This window comes from Bos indicus x Bos taurus, chromosome 29 (genome assembly GCF_003369695.1).
Source record: "Bos indicus x Bos taurus breed Angus x Brahman F1 hybrid chromosome 29, Bos_hybrid_MaternalHap_v2.0, whole genome shotgun sequence".
Taxonomy (NCBI): Eukaryota; Metazoa; Chordata; class Mammalia; order Artiodactyla; family Bovidae; genus Bos; species Bos indicus x Bos taurus.
In genome coordinates this window covers 32,907,044-32,924,284 of record NC_040104.1, presented here as the reverse complement: position 1 = coordinate 32,924,284, position 17,241 = coordinate 32,907,044, and the positions used below count along the sequence as shown (strand labels likewise).

Genomic DNA, 17,241 nt, shown 5'->3' with positions numbered 1-17,241 from the left:
TTGCCTGGAAAATCCCGTGGACCGAGGAGCCTGGCGGGCTCTGGTCCATAAGGTCGCAAGAGTCGGGCGTGACTTAAGGGCTAAACAACAACAAAATCGAGAACACTGTTAACACCAAATGGTGGTGAGAATATAGAGCAATAGGAACTTAGATTCGTTGCTGATGGGAATGCAAAATGACACAGTCAGAAAGATTGTTTGGTGGCTTTGCAAAATTAAACATTATCATATGAACCAGCAGTCATGCTCTTTGGCATTTGCCCAAAGAAGTTGAAAGCTTATGTCCTTACAAAAACCTGCACACGAATGTTTGTAGCAGCTTACTCAAACTTGCCAAAGCCTGAGAATAGCCAAGATGTTCTTCATCAGGTAAATGGATAAGCTACAGTGTATCCAGAAATGGAATATTGTCATTTAAAAAACAAATGTGCTATCAAGCCATGAAAAGATAGAGGAAATTTAAATCGTGTTAATAAGAGAAGAACTGATGCTTTTGAACTGTGGTGTTGGAGAAGACTCTTAAGAGTCCCTTGGACTGCAAGAAGATCCAACCTGTCCATTCTAAAGGAGATCAGCCCTGGGTGTTCTTTGGAAGGAATGATGCTAAAGCTGAAACTCCAGGACTTTGGCCACGTCATGCGAAGAGTTGGCTCATTGGAAAAGACTCTGATGCTGGGAGGGATTGGGGGCAGGAGGAAAAGGGGATGACAGAGGGTGAGATGGCTGGGTGGCATCACCGACTCAATGGACATGAGTTTCAGTGAACTCTGGGAGTTGGTGATGGACAGGGAGGCCTGGCTTGCTGTGATTCATGGGGTCACAAAGAGTCGGACACGACTGAGCAACTGAACTGAATTGAATAAGAGAAGGCAATCTGAAATTAACTGTATGATTTCAACTATATGATGTTTTGAAAGACCTTGTGTAATAATGTTCATAGCATCTTTGTTCATAATAGTCCTCATATTTGGATTATTACTTAGCAATAAAAAGAAATGACCTATAATGCATGCAATTTTGTGGCTTTGTTCCTAAGGAATTATCATGTGTGAGAAATCAAAAAGTACATACCATTTTATTAAGTTCTGGAATTAACTGATGTATGCTTACAGTGTTTGAAACTGATTCCATTTTGCTTTTGCTGGAGCAGAGGAATTGAGTAGGACAGGGCAGGAGGGGTTTGGGGGTGATAGTAATATTCCTTTTCTCGATCGAGCTATGGATTACACAGGTGTATGCATTTGTCAGAACCGATTTGCTGAACACCTAAGATCTGTTCATTTCAAAGGATATAAATTATACCTCAAAAATATTTTAAATACTAATAATTATTTCATAATCATTTTCAAAATGCTGTTTGCTAAATAGTGTACAGTTTTCATGTACACATACTTAGGAAATCTGTCAAGGAATTTCTGTGACTAATATAGCACAGAGTTTGAAAATATGGTCTCTGAAGTCAGACTTTCTATAATTCAGTTCTGCCTTTAATATATATTAATTAACTCTGATCATAGGCAGATCATTGTATCTTTCTGCATGTTCTCACTTTCTTAGTCTAAAAAATGGGGGTAATAATAGTACTTATTTAATCAGATTATATTAGAATTACATGAACTAATTCATGTCATGATTTTGGAGTAGTGCCTGGAACATAGTAATCACTCACTAATGTTAACTTCTGTTATTAATATACTCCTGTTAATATTACTCATTAATACCTTCTTTCAGTTTCTTGACCCCCTTAGATACTGTTGTACTCAGTTTTTTTCCTTTTTATCTGCTCAGTGATACGAAATTATATGAGAAAAGTGGAATATTATTGGTGAATAGTGGAATCATGTATTACAGACATCTGCTAAAAACTTGCTTTGTCACTGTCCTGGCCTCTGAAAGGGAAAAGACTTAATGCCGTTCCTAAGCTTTCCATATTGTTGGAGAAAGATACAGGGAAATAGGAAATGATAATGTAGTGTCGTAAATGTGATCTGTGATGGAGATTACTCCAGTGTGCTATGGAGGATCAAGATATCTAACCCATGTTTGCCAGAAGATGATGCCTGTGCTTGGTTTTGTTTTTTTGTCTGTTTTTTTTTTTTTTTTTATTGAATTTTGCTACCAGATCAGTTGCTTCTGAACAGTTGCTTTTGTTTATCCCTGCCAATTCTAATTCTGAACATCCCTTAAGAAAACTCATATTCCGTATTATAATAATTAGAGTGAACGTTTCATTTCACTCAAGTCTAGGTTAACTGTAGGTACAGATAGTTTAGAATCTGTCAAAATCAGTCAGTCTGCCCAAACTTGAGCTTCCAACACACTTTGGACTGAAGAGAACAGAAGTGTAAACACCTGAGATCATAAGAGAGCATGATTTAATATGTCTGAGTGAAGAAATGTTTTAAAGAAAATAAAGCAATGGAGAGGGAGAGGGCAAAACAACTGAATGGTTAGAATCCACAGACTCCTTTATAAGGTCCTGTAGAGGACCACTGGATGGCTTCACCTGTAAATTTTACCAAACCATTTTTTGTTTGTTTGTTCTGTTATAATCAATTTTTAATGGAGTATAGTTTTATAATGTTGTGTTAGTTTCTTCTATACAGCAAAGTGAGCCAGTTATGCATTCCACCAAACAGAGCGATGTTAACATCTATGCTTCCGAAACTATTGCAAAAAAAATTGCAGGGAAGGAACATTTCCAAACTCATTCTGAGAGGCCAATATCATCCTGATACAAAAACCAGACACAGATATCATAAAAAAAGGCCAGTATCACAGGCCAGTATCAATGATGAACATTGAGAAATCCTCAACAAAATACTAGCAAACTGAGTGCAACAAAAGTCTTAACCACCAGTGGTTAAGACTCCATACCTCTACTGCAGGGAGCATGGGTTCAATCTCTGGTCAAGGAATTAAGGTCTGATATGCTTCATGGCACAGTCAAAACAAACAAGCAAATAAACATTATGAGGATCCTACCCCATGATCAACTGGGATTTATCCCAGGGATGCAAGTGTTCTTCAGTATATGTAAATCAGTCAACCAACATGATACATGAACCACATTAACAAATTAAAGAATAAAAGCCACATGATCATCTTAATAGATGCAGAATGCTTTTGATAAAATTCAATGTCCATTTATGATAAAAACTCTAGCAAGTGGACATAGAAGGAACATCTTAACATCATAAAGGCCATACGTGACAAACTCACAGCTAGCATCGTACTTACTGGAGAAAAGCTGAAAGCATTTCCTCTAAGATCAAGAACAAGACAACAATGACCACTCTCGCCACTTTTATTCAACTCAGTTTTGGAAATCCTTACCCAGCAATCAGAGAGGAAAAAGAATCCAGATTGACAGCGAACAAATTAAACTGCCACTGTTTGCAAATTATGTGATGGTATTCATAGAAAAATCCTAAAAATGCTACCAGAGAGTACAACAGTGAATTTAGAAAAGTTGCAGCACACAAAATAAATATACATAAATATCCGTTGGGGTATACACAATGGAATACTACTCAGCCATAAAAAGAAGGGAACTTTTCCATTTGCAGCAACATGGGTGGACATGACGGGCATTATGCAAAGTGAAGTCAGAGAAAGGACAAATACTTAATGTTACCACTTATATGTGGAATCTAAAAAATACAACAGACTAGTGAATAAAGCAAAAAAGAGGCAGACTAGCAGATGTGGAGAGCAGACTAGTGGTTACCAGTGGTAGGGGGAGGTACAAACTATTGGGTGTAAGACAGGCTCAAAATGTGTTGTAAAACATGGAGAGTAAAACCAGTATTATGTAATAACTATAAATGGAAGGTAACACTTTAAAATTACGTTAAAAATAAAACGTTCTGTAAAAAGTGGTAAGAAATTGGATATAATTTTAATCTATATATATTAAAATTTCCTCCATTCCAATTTAGGGCTTTTAAAAATTATTTAACATACTAAATCTAATTATAAGATTGAAACAGGAGAAATCCAGATGGGTAGTTTTCTGTTTTTATAAGATAATGGCTTTATTAGGTTTGCATTTTAATGTAATAGACAGGTTAAAAGCCTTTAGGAGAGTTCTTTAATCAACTTTTCGGCAAATTTTTTTGTTGCTTAGAGTACTGGAAGTAATTGACATGGATTTTCTAGCAAGTATTGGCATGCTTCTAATGTTCAAAGCTTTTAAAAGAAGGTGTAGTGAAATACTTAAATATATTTTTCAGTTTCCAGCATGACCTCAGAAAATAACAAATGGATTGGGGCACTTATACATTTGAAATTCTCATTGAAATATGATGGTAATAACATTAAGTGGATAGAGGCTTAGGTTAGAAGCAGGTTGGGCTAATGAAGTTCAAAAATAGAAACTATTTTTGTTTTTTGTAAAGTGAGTATAGTTTCACACAATCTTGAAACAGCATCTGATGTGACCTACTACTATTAGATAATTAAAACTGTTAATTTTATTGTGTATGCTAATGTGATAGTTATACTGTGTATAAACATAGTCATTCCCATGCACAATATTTATAATGTGTGTAACCCTGTGTGTTCTTTCTCATAGACAATGGCAAAATGATTGTCCTTTTAATTTCTGAAAGATGTCTGTCACTGGCAATTTTTTACTTTCTTTGGAAACGAATTTAATAATACTTAAGAGAATCCAGTCTTATATGGATAAGGAAACTCAGGTCTGATGAAGATATATGACCTGTCTAGGGGTACATAGCCATTTGGTTTAGGAACAGGGATTCTGTTTATTCATTAAGTATTTTTTAGAGCCTACTTCATCAGACAGTCCCCACTTTGAAGCAGTAGTGTTTAGCTAGAAAGGCGGCGGAATTGGAAATGGAGGTGAAAACAGAGGATAGAGGACATATGTGGCATGACAGATAGAACAAATAATTTCATCTTGATACTAACTACATAGAATTGAGGTGCATGCACAGTCCTTTGATGACACAGATGGGGAGATCATGGTGCTGATTAATTAACTTAGTGGCAGATCTAGAACTATATTTCCCAACTCTTAGTCCAAGATTTCCTTTTTATTTCTGCTGTTACACACTGTTTTTCTGAGCAAGAAAAAAATTAAATTATTATTATAAATAATTATTTATGATTAAATTATTGTTTTATCGTTAATTGTATGTAGCATTAAAATTGACCATATTGTATATACCTCTGGATTTGGTAGTAAAAATAGATAATTTGTAGATTGGTATCTTATTTATTTGGGATTTTCTCATATTTTTATTCAAATTGAATTTACTTTGATTTTGTACTCCTGAGAGATTGCATCATATTTAAAAAAATTATCAAACTTTGGTTTTTGTTTAATTTTGTTCATACTGTTCTTTTTAACCAAAAAGATTTGAATTGCCATTCTAATAAAAACATAGTCTAAGATTCCTCTTTGGTGAACAGTTTATTTTAATATGCATTCATTCCTAATACTTAATTTTAAAATGTAAGGTTAATTAGGGTTAGCTGTACTAGTGTTTTGGATGCTCTTAATATGTTTTTCTTTTTTAAATGTTAATTTCTAATAGGTGTTATTCTGAAATCATTTTAGAACTGAAGAAAGATTTTTAAAAAAATTATTGAAGTATAGTTGATTTACAGTGTTGTGTTAATTTCTTCTGTACAGCAAGGTAACTCAGTTATCCATATGAATATTCTTATATTCATATTCTGTTCTATTATGCTTTATCATAGGATATTAAATATAGGTCCTGGGCTACGTAGTAGGAGTTTGTTGTTTATCCATCCTTTATAAATTAGTCTGCATCTGCTAATCCCAAACTCCCATTTTTCCCCACTCTTCTTGGCAACCACAACGCTTAGAACAGGAGAAAGATTTTTATGCTGCCTTCTGTTTTTCCATTTTTTTTTAGAAATCGAAACGAGTTGGCTGAGACACTTGCACTCCTGAAAGCACAAATTGATCCTGTACTATTGAAGAACTCTAGCCAACAGGACAGCTCTTCCCGGGAAAGTCCCAGCTTAGAAGAAGAGGAGACTAAAAAGGAGGAAGAAACAACTAAACAAGGTTTTTTTTTGTGTGTTTTGTTTTTCTTTGTTTTGTAATTTCTTCTCTTTTCCACTCTTCTTCCCACCTACATCAGTTGAATTTCCCTCAGTTTGAAGAGTTTTAACTCTTCCTGTTAAAGGAAATAGATTTTTCTATCATTTAATGAAAAAGAGGCAAAAAACTATTGAGTACTTTGGTCTTTTATACTGAACATTTAAAAAATTTACATAAAAGTGTTCCAGTCATCAAAACATGCTATCTTTTACTAATTTAAGAATACAGAGAATATTAGTGAACTTTTAAAAAATTATTGTGGTAAAATACACATAACATAAAATTTTATCATTTTAACCATTTTTAAGTGTACAGTTCTGTGGCATCAAGTTCATTTGTATTGTGCATCTGTCACCTCCATTCATCTCCAGACTTATATCCTCCAACTGAAACTCTGTACCCATTAAACACTAATTACCCTTTTCCCCCTCCCCTTAGCCACAGGCATCCATCATTCTACTTTCTGACTATGAATTTGACTAACTCTAGGAACCTCACTTCAGAGAAATCATGCAATATTTGTCCGTTTGTAATTGCCTTATTTCACTGAGCTTAATGTCTTCAGTATTCCTCCATATTGTAGCATGTATCAGAATTTTTCTTTTTTAATGCTGATATTCTCTTGTGTGTGTCTACCACATTTTATCTATTCATCTGTCACTGGACACTAAGGTTTCTTCTACCTTTGTCTTTTATAAATAATGTTGCTATGAAAGTCGATGTACAAATATCTGCTTGTACTTCTTTTGGGTATATCCCTGGAGTAGAATTTTTGGATCAGATGATAGTTCTGTTTTTAATTTTTTGAGGATTTGCCATATCGTTTTCTACAACTGCTGCACCATTTTACATTCCTATCAGTTCTGCATAAGGGTTCCAATTTTTTCACATCCTACAAATCACTTGTTATTTTTTTTTAAATAATAGACATTCTAATGATGTGAAGTGGTATTTATGGGTTTTGATTTGCATTTTCAAAATGACCAATGATGTTGAAGACTTTTTCATGTTCTTATTAGTATGTGTTGTTTGGGAAATATTTAAGTCCTTTTTTAAGTAAGCCAATTTTTAAATAGATTTTGTGTGTGTGTGGTGTGGATTGGTTTTCTTTTTTGTTTTGGGTCACCCTTAGCAAATTCTTAAGTCTATGATAATTATTAATAACTATGATAGTTATTAAGCTTGATTTCCTGATTGACTTTTTTAATATGGTTAACTGAGCAGATCAAATCCTAACCTTTTCAGAAGATCAGAAGCAAATCCTAACTTTTCTAGAAGCAGAGAAACCAGTTGAAGTTTTATCTAACATCGTTTGGTTAATACTTTTTCTTGATAATGTGCCTTTTAATGACAGGGTACAGAATTTGCTCTCTTTATTGTCCTTTCTTCCTCTACTTTTAGTTTTCCTTTACTGTTTCGATTAGAACCTGAAAATAGTATGTTCTTACCTTGTTTGCTGCTTTGAGGAAACTAATCATTCATCCCCTAGCTGCAAGCATTGCGTAAAACCAAGTAATTTTGCCTTTTAATGTAGGGTATAATGTTTGTACATACCAATATTTCTTTTAGCAAAAATCCTGATTATTCTCCTTTTATTAGTGATTATATGATTTCAAATATCTTTGGTGGTTTTAATCATGAGCTGTATTTCTCATTTGGCAAATTCTTTTCTATATCCTAAAATTCAGTTTGTGACCTATATCAGTAAAACTTAATAATTTTTAAAGTAGTCTAAACCCACTTTTGAATTTTCAGGTTTTTTAAAATTGAAGTATAATTGACGTACAACTTTAGATTCATTTCAGGCATACAACATGATGATTTGACATTTGTATTTGTTGTGAAATGATCACCTCCTTTAGAAAGCAAAGAGGAAAGGAAGAAGAAAAGAAAACCCTTTCGTGGTTAGAGAAACTGTTAAAATTTTCTTTTCTGATTAAATTTGTTATGACTAGAATCAGCAGATGAAAATTTAAGTTGTCATTCATAATTTTTGGAAAGTGTCAATGGCATGGTTTTTGACTGTCTACAGATTCCCCTATAATAGGAACATATTGATAGCATTACTGTAGTATCTGAAACTAAGATCTTAACAGAACTTGGGTACTCTGGGTGTTATGACTTCTCAAGGGATCTCCAGCCGAAGATCCCTTCCAGAACTAAAGTCCACACAGAGCTTCCTGCAGTCTGCTGGGAATAGGATCTAAATTAAATAGAACAGGGACAGTAGAGACAAGTTTAAAAAAAGAAAAGAAAAAAGATTCAAATGAAAGTATAGGAGAGGTCTAGAGTTATATAATCTCATAAAGTAAATCACTTTAATTTTTAATATGAAAAATGCAGAGCTTGATAGCAGTAAAATTAGGAAAACTATCTACTTGACATAAAAATGAGTAACTAAAAAAGATCAGGACCAAATCCCATAGAATTATAATAATGAAAGAAAATAAGAAGCATATTAACATCACTGCAGAAATGAAAACTTAACCACAAGACGTTCTTACTAAACATATGAAAACTCTAAATGAATAGGTGGCAGAGTTAACGATTTAAAAAAAAAAATCTGTAAATAATATCTGAGTCAACAAACACAAGAATTAGTGCCCTTAAAAAACAGCAGATGACCCATGCGTGAGGGGAGTAGAGCTGGATACCAGACCAGAGGCCGAACTTAGGATCTGACAAGATGGCCGGGCTGCCCCACAGGATTATTAAGGAAACCCAGCGTTTGCTGGCAGAACCAGTTCCCGGCGTTAAAGCAAAACCAGATGAGAGCAACGCCCGTTATTTTCATGTGGTCATTGCCAGCCCTCAGGATTCCCCCTTTGAGGGAGGAGTTTTTAAGCTTGAACTATTCCTTCCAGAATACCCAATGGCAGCCCTTAAAGTACATTTCATGACCAAAATTTATCATCCTAATGTAGACAAGTTGGGAAGAATATGTTTAGATATTTTGAAAGATAAGTGGTCCCCGTCACTGCAGATTTGCACAGTTCTGCTATCGATCTAGGCTTTGTTAAGTGCTCCCATTCCAGATGATCCATTAGCAAATGATGTAGCAGAGCAGTGGAAGACCAACGAAGCCCAAGCCCTAGAAACAGCTAGAGCATGGACCAGGCTATATGCCATGAATAATAATTTAAATTGATTCGATTGTCAAGTGTGTATCACTTCTGTTCTGCCAAGACTTCTTCCTTTTTTGTTTGCATTTAATGGACACAGTCTTAGAAACTACAGAATGAAAACCCAGGCATCTTCAAATCTTTGGTGATTAAATGCACATTAGCAAATCTATATCTTGTCCTGATTCACTGTTGTAAAGCATGAGCAGAGGCCAGAAGTATTGTCTGGATTGTTGCAAAACATTTAAAAGCGGTGGCCTCTCTCTGCTGTTATTCATTTCCCCATCATGGTTTAAGTATAAAGCACTGTGAATGAAGGTAGTTGTCAAGGTTAGCTGCAGGGGTGTGGGTGTTTTTTGCATTTTATTTTAGTTTGTTTTGGAGGTGGAGGGGTGGGGGGAGGTAGTTTTATTTTAATTTTATGGGCTCCTTTTCCCTTTTTTATGGTGATCTAAGTGCATTGGTTAAAAGCAGCTAACCATTTCTTTTTTTTTTTTTTCATTTTATTTTATTTTTAAACTCCACAACATTGTATTGGCTCTGCCAAACATTGAAATGAATCCACCACAGGTACACACGTGCCCCCCACCCCGCACCCCCCTCCCTCCCCCCTCCCCACACCATCCCCCTGGGTCTTCCCAGCGCACCAGCCCCAAGCGTCCAGCATCGCACATCGAACCTGGACTGGCAACTCGCCTCATACATGATAGTATACATGTTTCAATGCCATTCTCCCAAATCTTCCCACCGTCTCCCTCTCCCACAGAGTCCATAAGACTGTTCTATACATCATTGTCTCTTTTGCTGTCTCATATACAGGGTTATTGTTACCATCTTTCTAAATTCCATATATATGTGTTAGTATACTGTATTGGTGTTTTTCTTTCTGGCTTACTTCAATCCTATTAACCATTTCTTTAGAATATGCTCTCTAGCCAAGTCTAACTTTATTTAGATGCTGTAGATGGACAAGCTTGATTGTTTGAACCAAACAGACATTAAACAGACATCACAGCCCTCACTAATAAAATTGTGACTTTGCTGTCGGGTGTAGAATCTTCCCTTCAAGAAAAAGCTCGTGACCATTTTGTATGGCTTATCTGAAAATTTCTGTAAATCTTAGGTTTTAGTACAATATTTTTTGTTATTCTGAAAAAAAAAAAAAAACAGCAGATGGGATGTTGTGTGTTTTTAAAAATAAAAACAAAAGCAAGTCGATGAAGATTGGAGAAAAAGAGATAAAGAGTTGAAGATACGTAATAAAAATCCTACAGAGGTCCATAAAAAAGGAAACCAAAGCAAGGAAACAGACAGAAATTCTAAAGACTATGCTTAACATAACTTCTTTTTTTAATTTCTTTATTTTTAATTGAAAGTTAATTGATTTACAGTATTGCTTTGATTTCTACCAAATACCAAACATTGTTTCTACCAGACATCAATATCAGACTGCTGTGAATCAACCATAGGTTTACCCATGTCCCCTCCCATAACTTCTTGAAATAAAAAAAAGAATGTAAGACTGCATGTTTTAAAGACACTAAAGACCTTGGAAAATCAACCCAGAAAAACCAGCATGAAGACATATTCTAGTAAAACCCTTCGGCTTTGAAGAAAGTACTTTGGCCATCTTGACAGAAAGACCAGGTAACTTTTAGAGAAAAGAATATCAGACTGCCATCGCTATATTTGAAAGCAATGCCTTATGCCAAAAGAAAATACCATAACATATAAGGGAAAAAATGTGAACCAGGGATTTTATGTCTAGCCAAAATGACTTCTAGATAGAGACTGCATGTAAACTGCTATCAATATCTAAGATCTATTTTCTATGAGTCTTTTTATAGGAATCTTCTAGTGAATGAGCTTCAGATAGCCAAAAAGACTAACAAAACCTCAGTGGTGGGTAATATGGTAATAAATATAAATACATTCATTTGTATGGCTTAACATATATATATATATATATATACACACACACATATATTTCCTACCTCTGTTCATGAGAGGAATCTGAGAACAGTGATAACCCAGTAACAGTGAGCACTCTTAGCCTCTAGATTTTCATTTCAAAATATCATTTTCTACTAAAAGGAACTAGTGCCCCACAGAGACAATTGCTTTAGGGGATGGGCAAGAAAAATGCAAGATAAGCTAGAATATTTTGGAATGCTAGAAATTAAGGATATACTCAGAAAATAATCTGGGCTCAGGAGGACCCAGTGCCGACTGGAAGGAGTGGTGAAAGCAGAACTGTTTTAGCCACAGATTTATGCAGCGATAGATTTTAAATCTATGACTTTGCATTTCTGTAAGTTCATGATTGAGTAAATAAATACATGGAGAAGGGATCACTTTTCTCTGCAGGTGAATATCAATTCCTTCTACATGGCAGGGACTACACTTTCCTGCAGTGTGGAATGAATGAGAGAAATAGAAATTTTTGAACTGTGGTTGGAGAAGACTCTTTCAAGTCCCTTGGACTGCAAGGAAATCCAACCAGTCCATTCTGAAGGAGATCAGCCCTGGGATTTCTTTGGAGGGAATGATGCTAAAGCTGAAACTCCAATACTTTGGCCACATCATGCGAAAAGTTGACTCATTGGAAAAGACTCTGATGCTGGGAGGGATTGGGGGCAGGAGAAGAAGGGGACGACAGAGGATGAGATGGCTGGATGGCATCACTGACTCGATGGACATGAGTCTGAGTGAACTCCGGGAAATGGTGATGGACAGGGAGGCCTGGCGTGCTGCACTTCATGGGATCACAAAGAGTCAGACATGACTGAGCGACTGAACTGAACTGAAAGAAATCCAAGAACAAAATGAGACATGTATCCTCAAAACAGAATGGACCTGGCAGGGGATGGGGGGATCTGGTGAAATTTAATCAAATCTGTTTAATAGTGTTTTACTAATGTTAATTTCCTGGTTTTGAGAACTGTGCTATGAGGGCACAAGTTGTTAACTTATGGGAAACAAGGTGATGGTGTCCTTGAACTATTTTTGTAAGATATCTGTATGTCTAAAACTATTTCATAATAAAGATTTGAAAAAGAATGTTGGGTGAGCATTAATTTGGTAGCTTGGGAAGATCCCCTGGAGAAGAGAACGGCTACTCACTCCAGTATTCTGGCCTAGAGAATTCCATGGACTGTATAGTCCATGGGGTCACAAAGAGTTGGACACCACTGAGCAACTTTCACTTCACTACATGTAACTAAATCTAAATGACAGATAGAGCAAAGAACATATAGTCTTTAATAACTTTGTGTTTTAACAGTGGAGCTATAAGACAAAATAAATGGAGAAAAAATGGGAAGAGAACATACAAAAACTTGTGGACTTTCCATTAAATTACTTTGGTGTGGTGGTGGCATTATTCTGAAAAGTTGCATAATATGTGTGAAATGTAATTGATATTCTAATTGTATCATTTGTGATATTCTTGAAAACCAAGATTCTCAGTGTGGGAAAAAGAAATAAGATGTAAGACAGAAAGTTAAGGAGATGTTGTTATGAAACTCAAGGATTATTTTTATTATTTTCTAGCTCTGTCTATTGAAAAGACCTAGAAACAATGGCCAACCCAGTAGCGGTGAGCATCCTTAGCACCCAGATTGTGGTCTTGAAGTACAATTTCCCATTAAAGTAAATCAAGGCTTCTTGGAAAAGTGGCTTATTCCAGTTCTGGGGTATCGTGAGCCAAGAAACATCCTGTCATTCCAAGTAGTAAAGACTCATCAAAATCACACCAGAAAAACCTCAAGAGTCAACTTAAAGAGGTTTCCACTGTCTAAGATGGGACAAGCATCATAAGGATAATAGCTGTAGTGGATTAAAACACATTGAAGAATATATCTTTTATATATATATACACACACACACACACACACACACACACACACACACACACACATATAACTTGATTTATTTTTGCCTGTCCTGGGTCTTTGTTGCTGCATGGGCATTCTTTACTTGGAGAGAGTAGGGGGCTACTCTCTAGTTGCAGTGCACAGGCTTTTCATTGTGGTGGCTTCTCTTGTTGCAGAGCATGGGCTCAATAGTTGTGATGCACAGGCTTAGTTGCTCTGCAGTATATGGGATCTTCCAACCAGGGGTCGAACCTGTGCCTCCTACAGTGGCAGGCAAAGGGACTCATTATCACTGAGCCACCAGGGAAGCCCCATTGAATAAGTCTTAAATCTTGATACAAATTCCACCATGATACTAATAGAAAAATTTGAAAGATACCAGTGGGGACCAAATTATTAATTTGAAAACTGTTAAGCAGAAAGAATTGAGCTTTCATCCTGCTATTTTTCAGTATGAACTATACCACTGTAAAACAAAACAATACATTAGCAAAGCTTATTTTTATATAATTTATAATTATTGATGAAAGATTGACAGAATGGGAATATCATCATTTTGCATTCCCTAATAAGGAAAGGTTTTATTTATTGAGCAGTAACATCTCTTTAACAACACAAAAGGATGATTAAACAGTAATGCCTCTTGATAAAGAACATACCACCACCAAAGTACTTTTACCACAGAAATTATGTGGTATTCTGTGGTAAACGTGAATCTGCTGAAGGCTGTAGATTAAAGTGGTGATTTACAGGAGAAAAAGAACAAAGGCATATGGGAATGCACTCAGTAAAGTCCAGGTATTACAGATTTGCATCACCATCACATTGCTGGATTTGCTGACTCAAATAAATTGAAAAAAAAAAAAAAAGGATGGAAGAGCAAGAGTAGATTAAAGAGACCTAAAAAAGAAAATAATAAACAGGTAAAACTAAACTATAAATCAAAATAAGGAAGTGATTAATATAATGTAAAATGGGGTAATAGTTATAATTGTTAGGGTATTACTATTGGGCAAAGGCTTGTGTGTGCCTCTTGGGATGCTAACAGGGTTCTATTTGTTGTTTGCCTTCTAATAATTTATTAAATGGTTCATTTGTTTTCTCTGGCTTTATTTTGTTATACTTAATTAAAAAAATTTCTTGATGCCTTTGTCAGATATCTACCATGTAATTTTTAAATAAGTTACAGAAGGATTGGCACCAATTTGTATCCCTTTAACATGGAATAAAATGATAGTTCCCTGGTGGCTCAGACAGTAAAGAATATGCCTGCAATGCAGGAGACCTGGGTTTGATCTCTGGATCAGGAAGATCCCCTGGAGAAGGGCAGAGCAACCCACTCCAGAATTCTTGCCTGGAGAATTCCATGGACAGAGGAGCCTGGCAGGCTACAGTCCATGGGGTCACAAAGAGTCAGACATGACTGAGTGACTGACACAGAACTGTGAGGACAGCTCTTATTTGTCCATTTGATGCATAGTAGTAATATATCAAATGATAATTTCAATATTTTGAGCCCAGGAAACTACTGCAGCTCATTAGTGAATACACAGAAATCTGTTGCATTTCTGTACACTAACCAGATCAGAAAGAGAAATGAAGGAAAGAATCTCCTTTACCATTGGATAAAAAAGAAAATGCTTTATATCTTAGGTAGAAATAAATCTACCTAAGAAGGCAAAAACTGAAAACTATAAGACACTTATGACAGTAATCAAAGATGATACAAAACAGATGGAAGGATATATTACACTGTGTTCTTGGACTGGAAGAATTGATATTGTCAAAATGACTATACTACCCAAAATAACTCTACTGCCCAAGGCAATCTCGCTGTCAAATTACCAATGGCATTTGTAACACCTAGAACAAAAATTTTTTTAAAATTTGTCTGGAAACATAAAAGACCTCAAGTAGACAAAGCAGTCTTTGCCTAATGGATCTGGGGGTATCAGGCTCCCTGATGTCAGACTATCCTATAAAGCTGCAGTCAGAAAAGTAGTGTGGTCCTGGCACAAAAACAGAAATATAGATCAGAGGGAAAGGATAGAAAACCCAGAAATAAGCCCACGCACCTGTGGCCAATTAATCTACAAAAAAGGAGGCGAGAATAGACAATGGTGAAAAGACAGTGTCTTCAACGAGTAGAGCTGGAAAAACTGAACACCTATGTGAAAAAGAATGAAATTACAACACTCCTTAACACCATACAGGAAAATAATATCAAAATGGATTAAAGACCTAAATGTAAGACCAGGTAATATAGAACTCGTAGGGGAAAAAAAATAGGCAGGACACTTTTTGACATAAATCACAGCATTATTTATTTGGATCCACCTCCTAGAGTAATTCCAATCCCAAAGAAAGGCAATACCAAAGAATGCTCAAACTACTGCACAATTGCACACATCTCACATGCTAGTAAAGTAATGCTAAAATTCTCCAAGTCAGGCTTCAGCAATACGTGAACCGTGAACTTCCAGATGCTCAAGCTGGTTTTAGAAAAGGCAGAGGAACCAGAGATCGAAATGCGAACATCCGCTGAATCATGGAAAAAGCAAGAGAGTTCCAGAAAAACATCTATTCCTGCTTTATTGACTATACGAAAGCCTTTGACTGTGTGGATCACAATAAACTGTGGAAAATTCTGAAAGAGATGGGCATACCAGACCACCTGACCTGCCTCTTCAGAAACCTATATGCAGGTCAGGAAGCAACAGTTAGAACTGGACATAGAACAAGACTGGCTCCAAATAGGAAAAGGAGTACATCAAGGCTGTATATTGTCACCCTGCTTATTTAACTTATATGCAGAGTACATCATGAGAAACGCTGTGCTGGAAGAAGCACAAGCTGGAATCAAGATTGCCAGGAGAAATATCAATCATCTCAGATATGCAGATGACACCACCCTTATGGCACAAAGTAAAGAGGAACTAAAAAGCCTCTTGATGAAAGTGAAAGAGGAGAGAGAAAAGTTGGCTTAAAGCTCAACATTCAGAAAATGAAGATCATGGCATCCGGTCCCATCACTTCATGGGAAATAGATGGGGAAACAGTGTCAGACTTTATTTTTCTGGGCTCCAAAATCACTGCAGATGGTGATTACAGCCTTGAAATTAAAAGATGCTTACTCCTTGGAAGGAAAGTTATGACCAACCTGGATAGCATATTGAAAAGCAGAGACACTACTTTGCCAACAAAGGTCCGTCTGGTCAAGGCTATGGTTTTTCCAGTGGTCATGTATGAATGTGAGAGTTGGACTGTGAAGAAAGCTAAGCACTGAAGAATTGATACTTTGGAACTGTGGTGTTGGAGAAGACTCTTGAGAGTCCCTTGGACTGCAAGGAGATCCAACCAGCCCATTCTAAAGGAGATCAGCCCTGGGTGTTCTTTGGAAGGAATGATGCTGAAACTGAAACTCCAGTACTTCGGCAACCTCATGCAAAGAGTTGACTCATTGGAAAGGACTCTGATGCTGGGAGGGATTGGGGGCAGGAGGAGAAGGGGACGACAGAGGATGAGATGGCTGGATGGCATCACCAACTCGATGGATGTGAGTTTGGGTGAACTCCGGGAGTTGGTGATGGACAGGGAGGCCTGGCATGCTGCAATTCATGGGGTCGCAAAGAGTCGGACACGACTGAGCGACTGAACTGAAGTGAACTGAAATGTTCTTCCCAAATCTCACTGTGTAAGTTGGTCAGATAAACTTTGAAGGATTTGAAATTAAATATTATCCTATAATCTACCTTAAAGACTTTCTGTTTATAAAGGTTACATCTTAAAGTGTTTTGATATAATTTATCAACATTTAGTCTAGAATTTGTTGCCGTTTCAGTTGTGTTCAATACATTCAGGAGGTTTTTGAGTGTCTTACTGCAAGTAATAACCCATGATTCTTCTCAGAGTAGTATTCTTACACTAGTAAGGCAGAGATTTATAAACCAACAGTTGTAATTCTGGGTAATAAGTAATGCTGTAAAAGCCTATATAAAGCAAGACACAAATGCAGAAGATACAGTAGTTAATTCTTTGTTGGGGAAACACTCAGGTAAAACTAAAATGGAGTAGCATTTGAGCTTGAAGGATGTTAAGATTTTCCCAATAACATATATAATAATAAGTATCAATAGCAATGCCA

General features: G+C 36.2%; 1 protein-coding gene and 1 pseudogene across 2 annotated transcripts in view; both read left to right on the top strand.

Annotated features, from left to right (window-relative positions):
* The window catches only part of RSF1 (remodeling and spacing factor 1), a 148,945-nt gene that overhangs the window by 89,720 nt on the left and 41,984 nt on the right, over positions 1-17,241 (top strand). For both annotated transcript variants that reach the window (XM_027532694.1, XM_027532695.1), the window contains exon 5: positions 5,910-6,064. In XM_027532694.1, coding sequence (XP_027388495.1) covers positions 5,910-6,064 — 155 coding nt within the window. The remainder of the gene's footprint in view (positions 1-5,909; positions 6,065-17,241) is intronic.
* Positions 6,088-9,394, top strand: LOC113886480 (annotated as a pseudogene).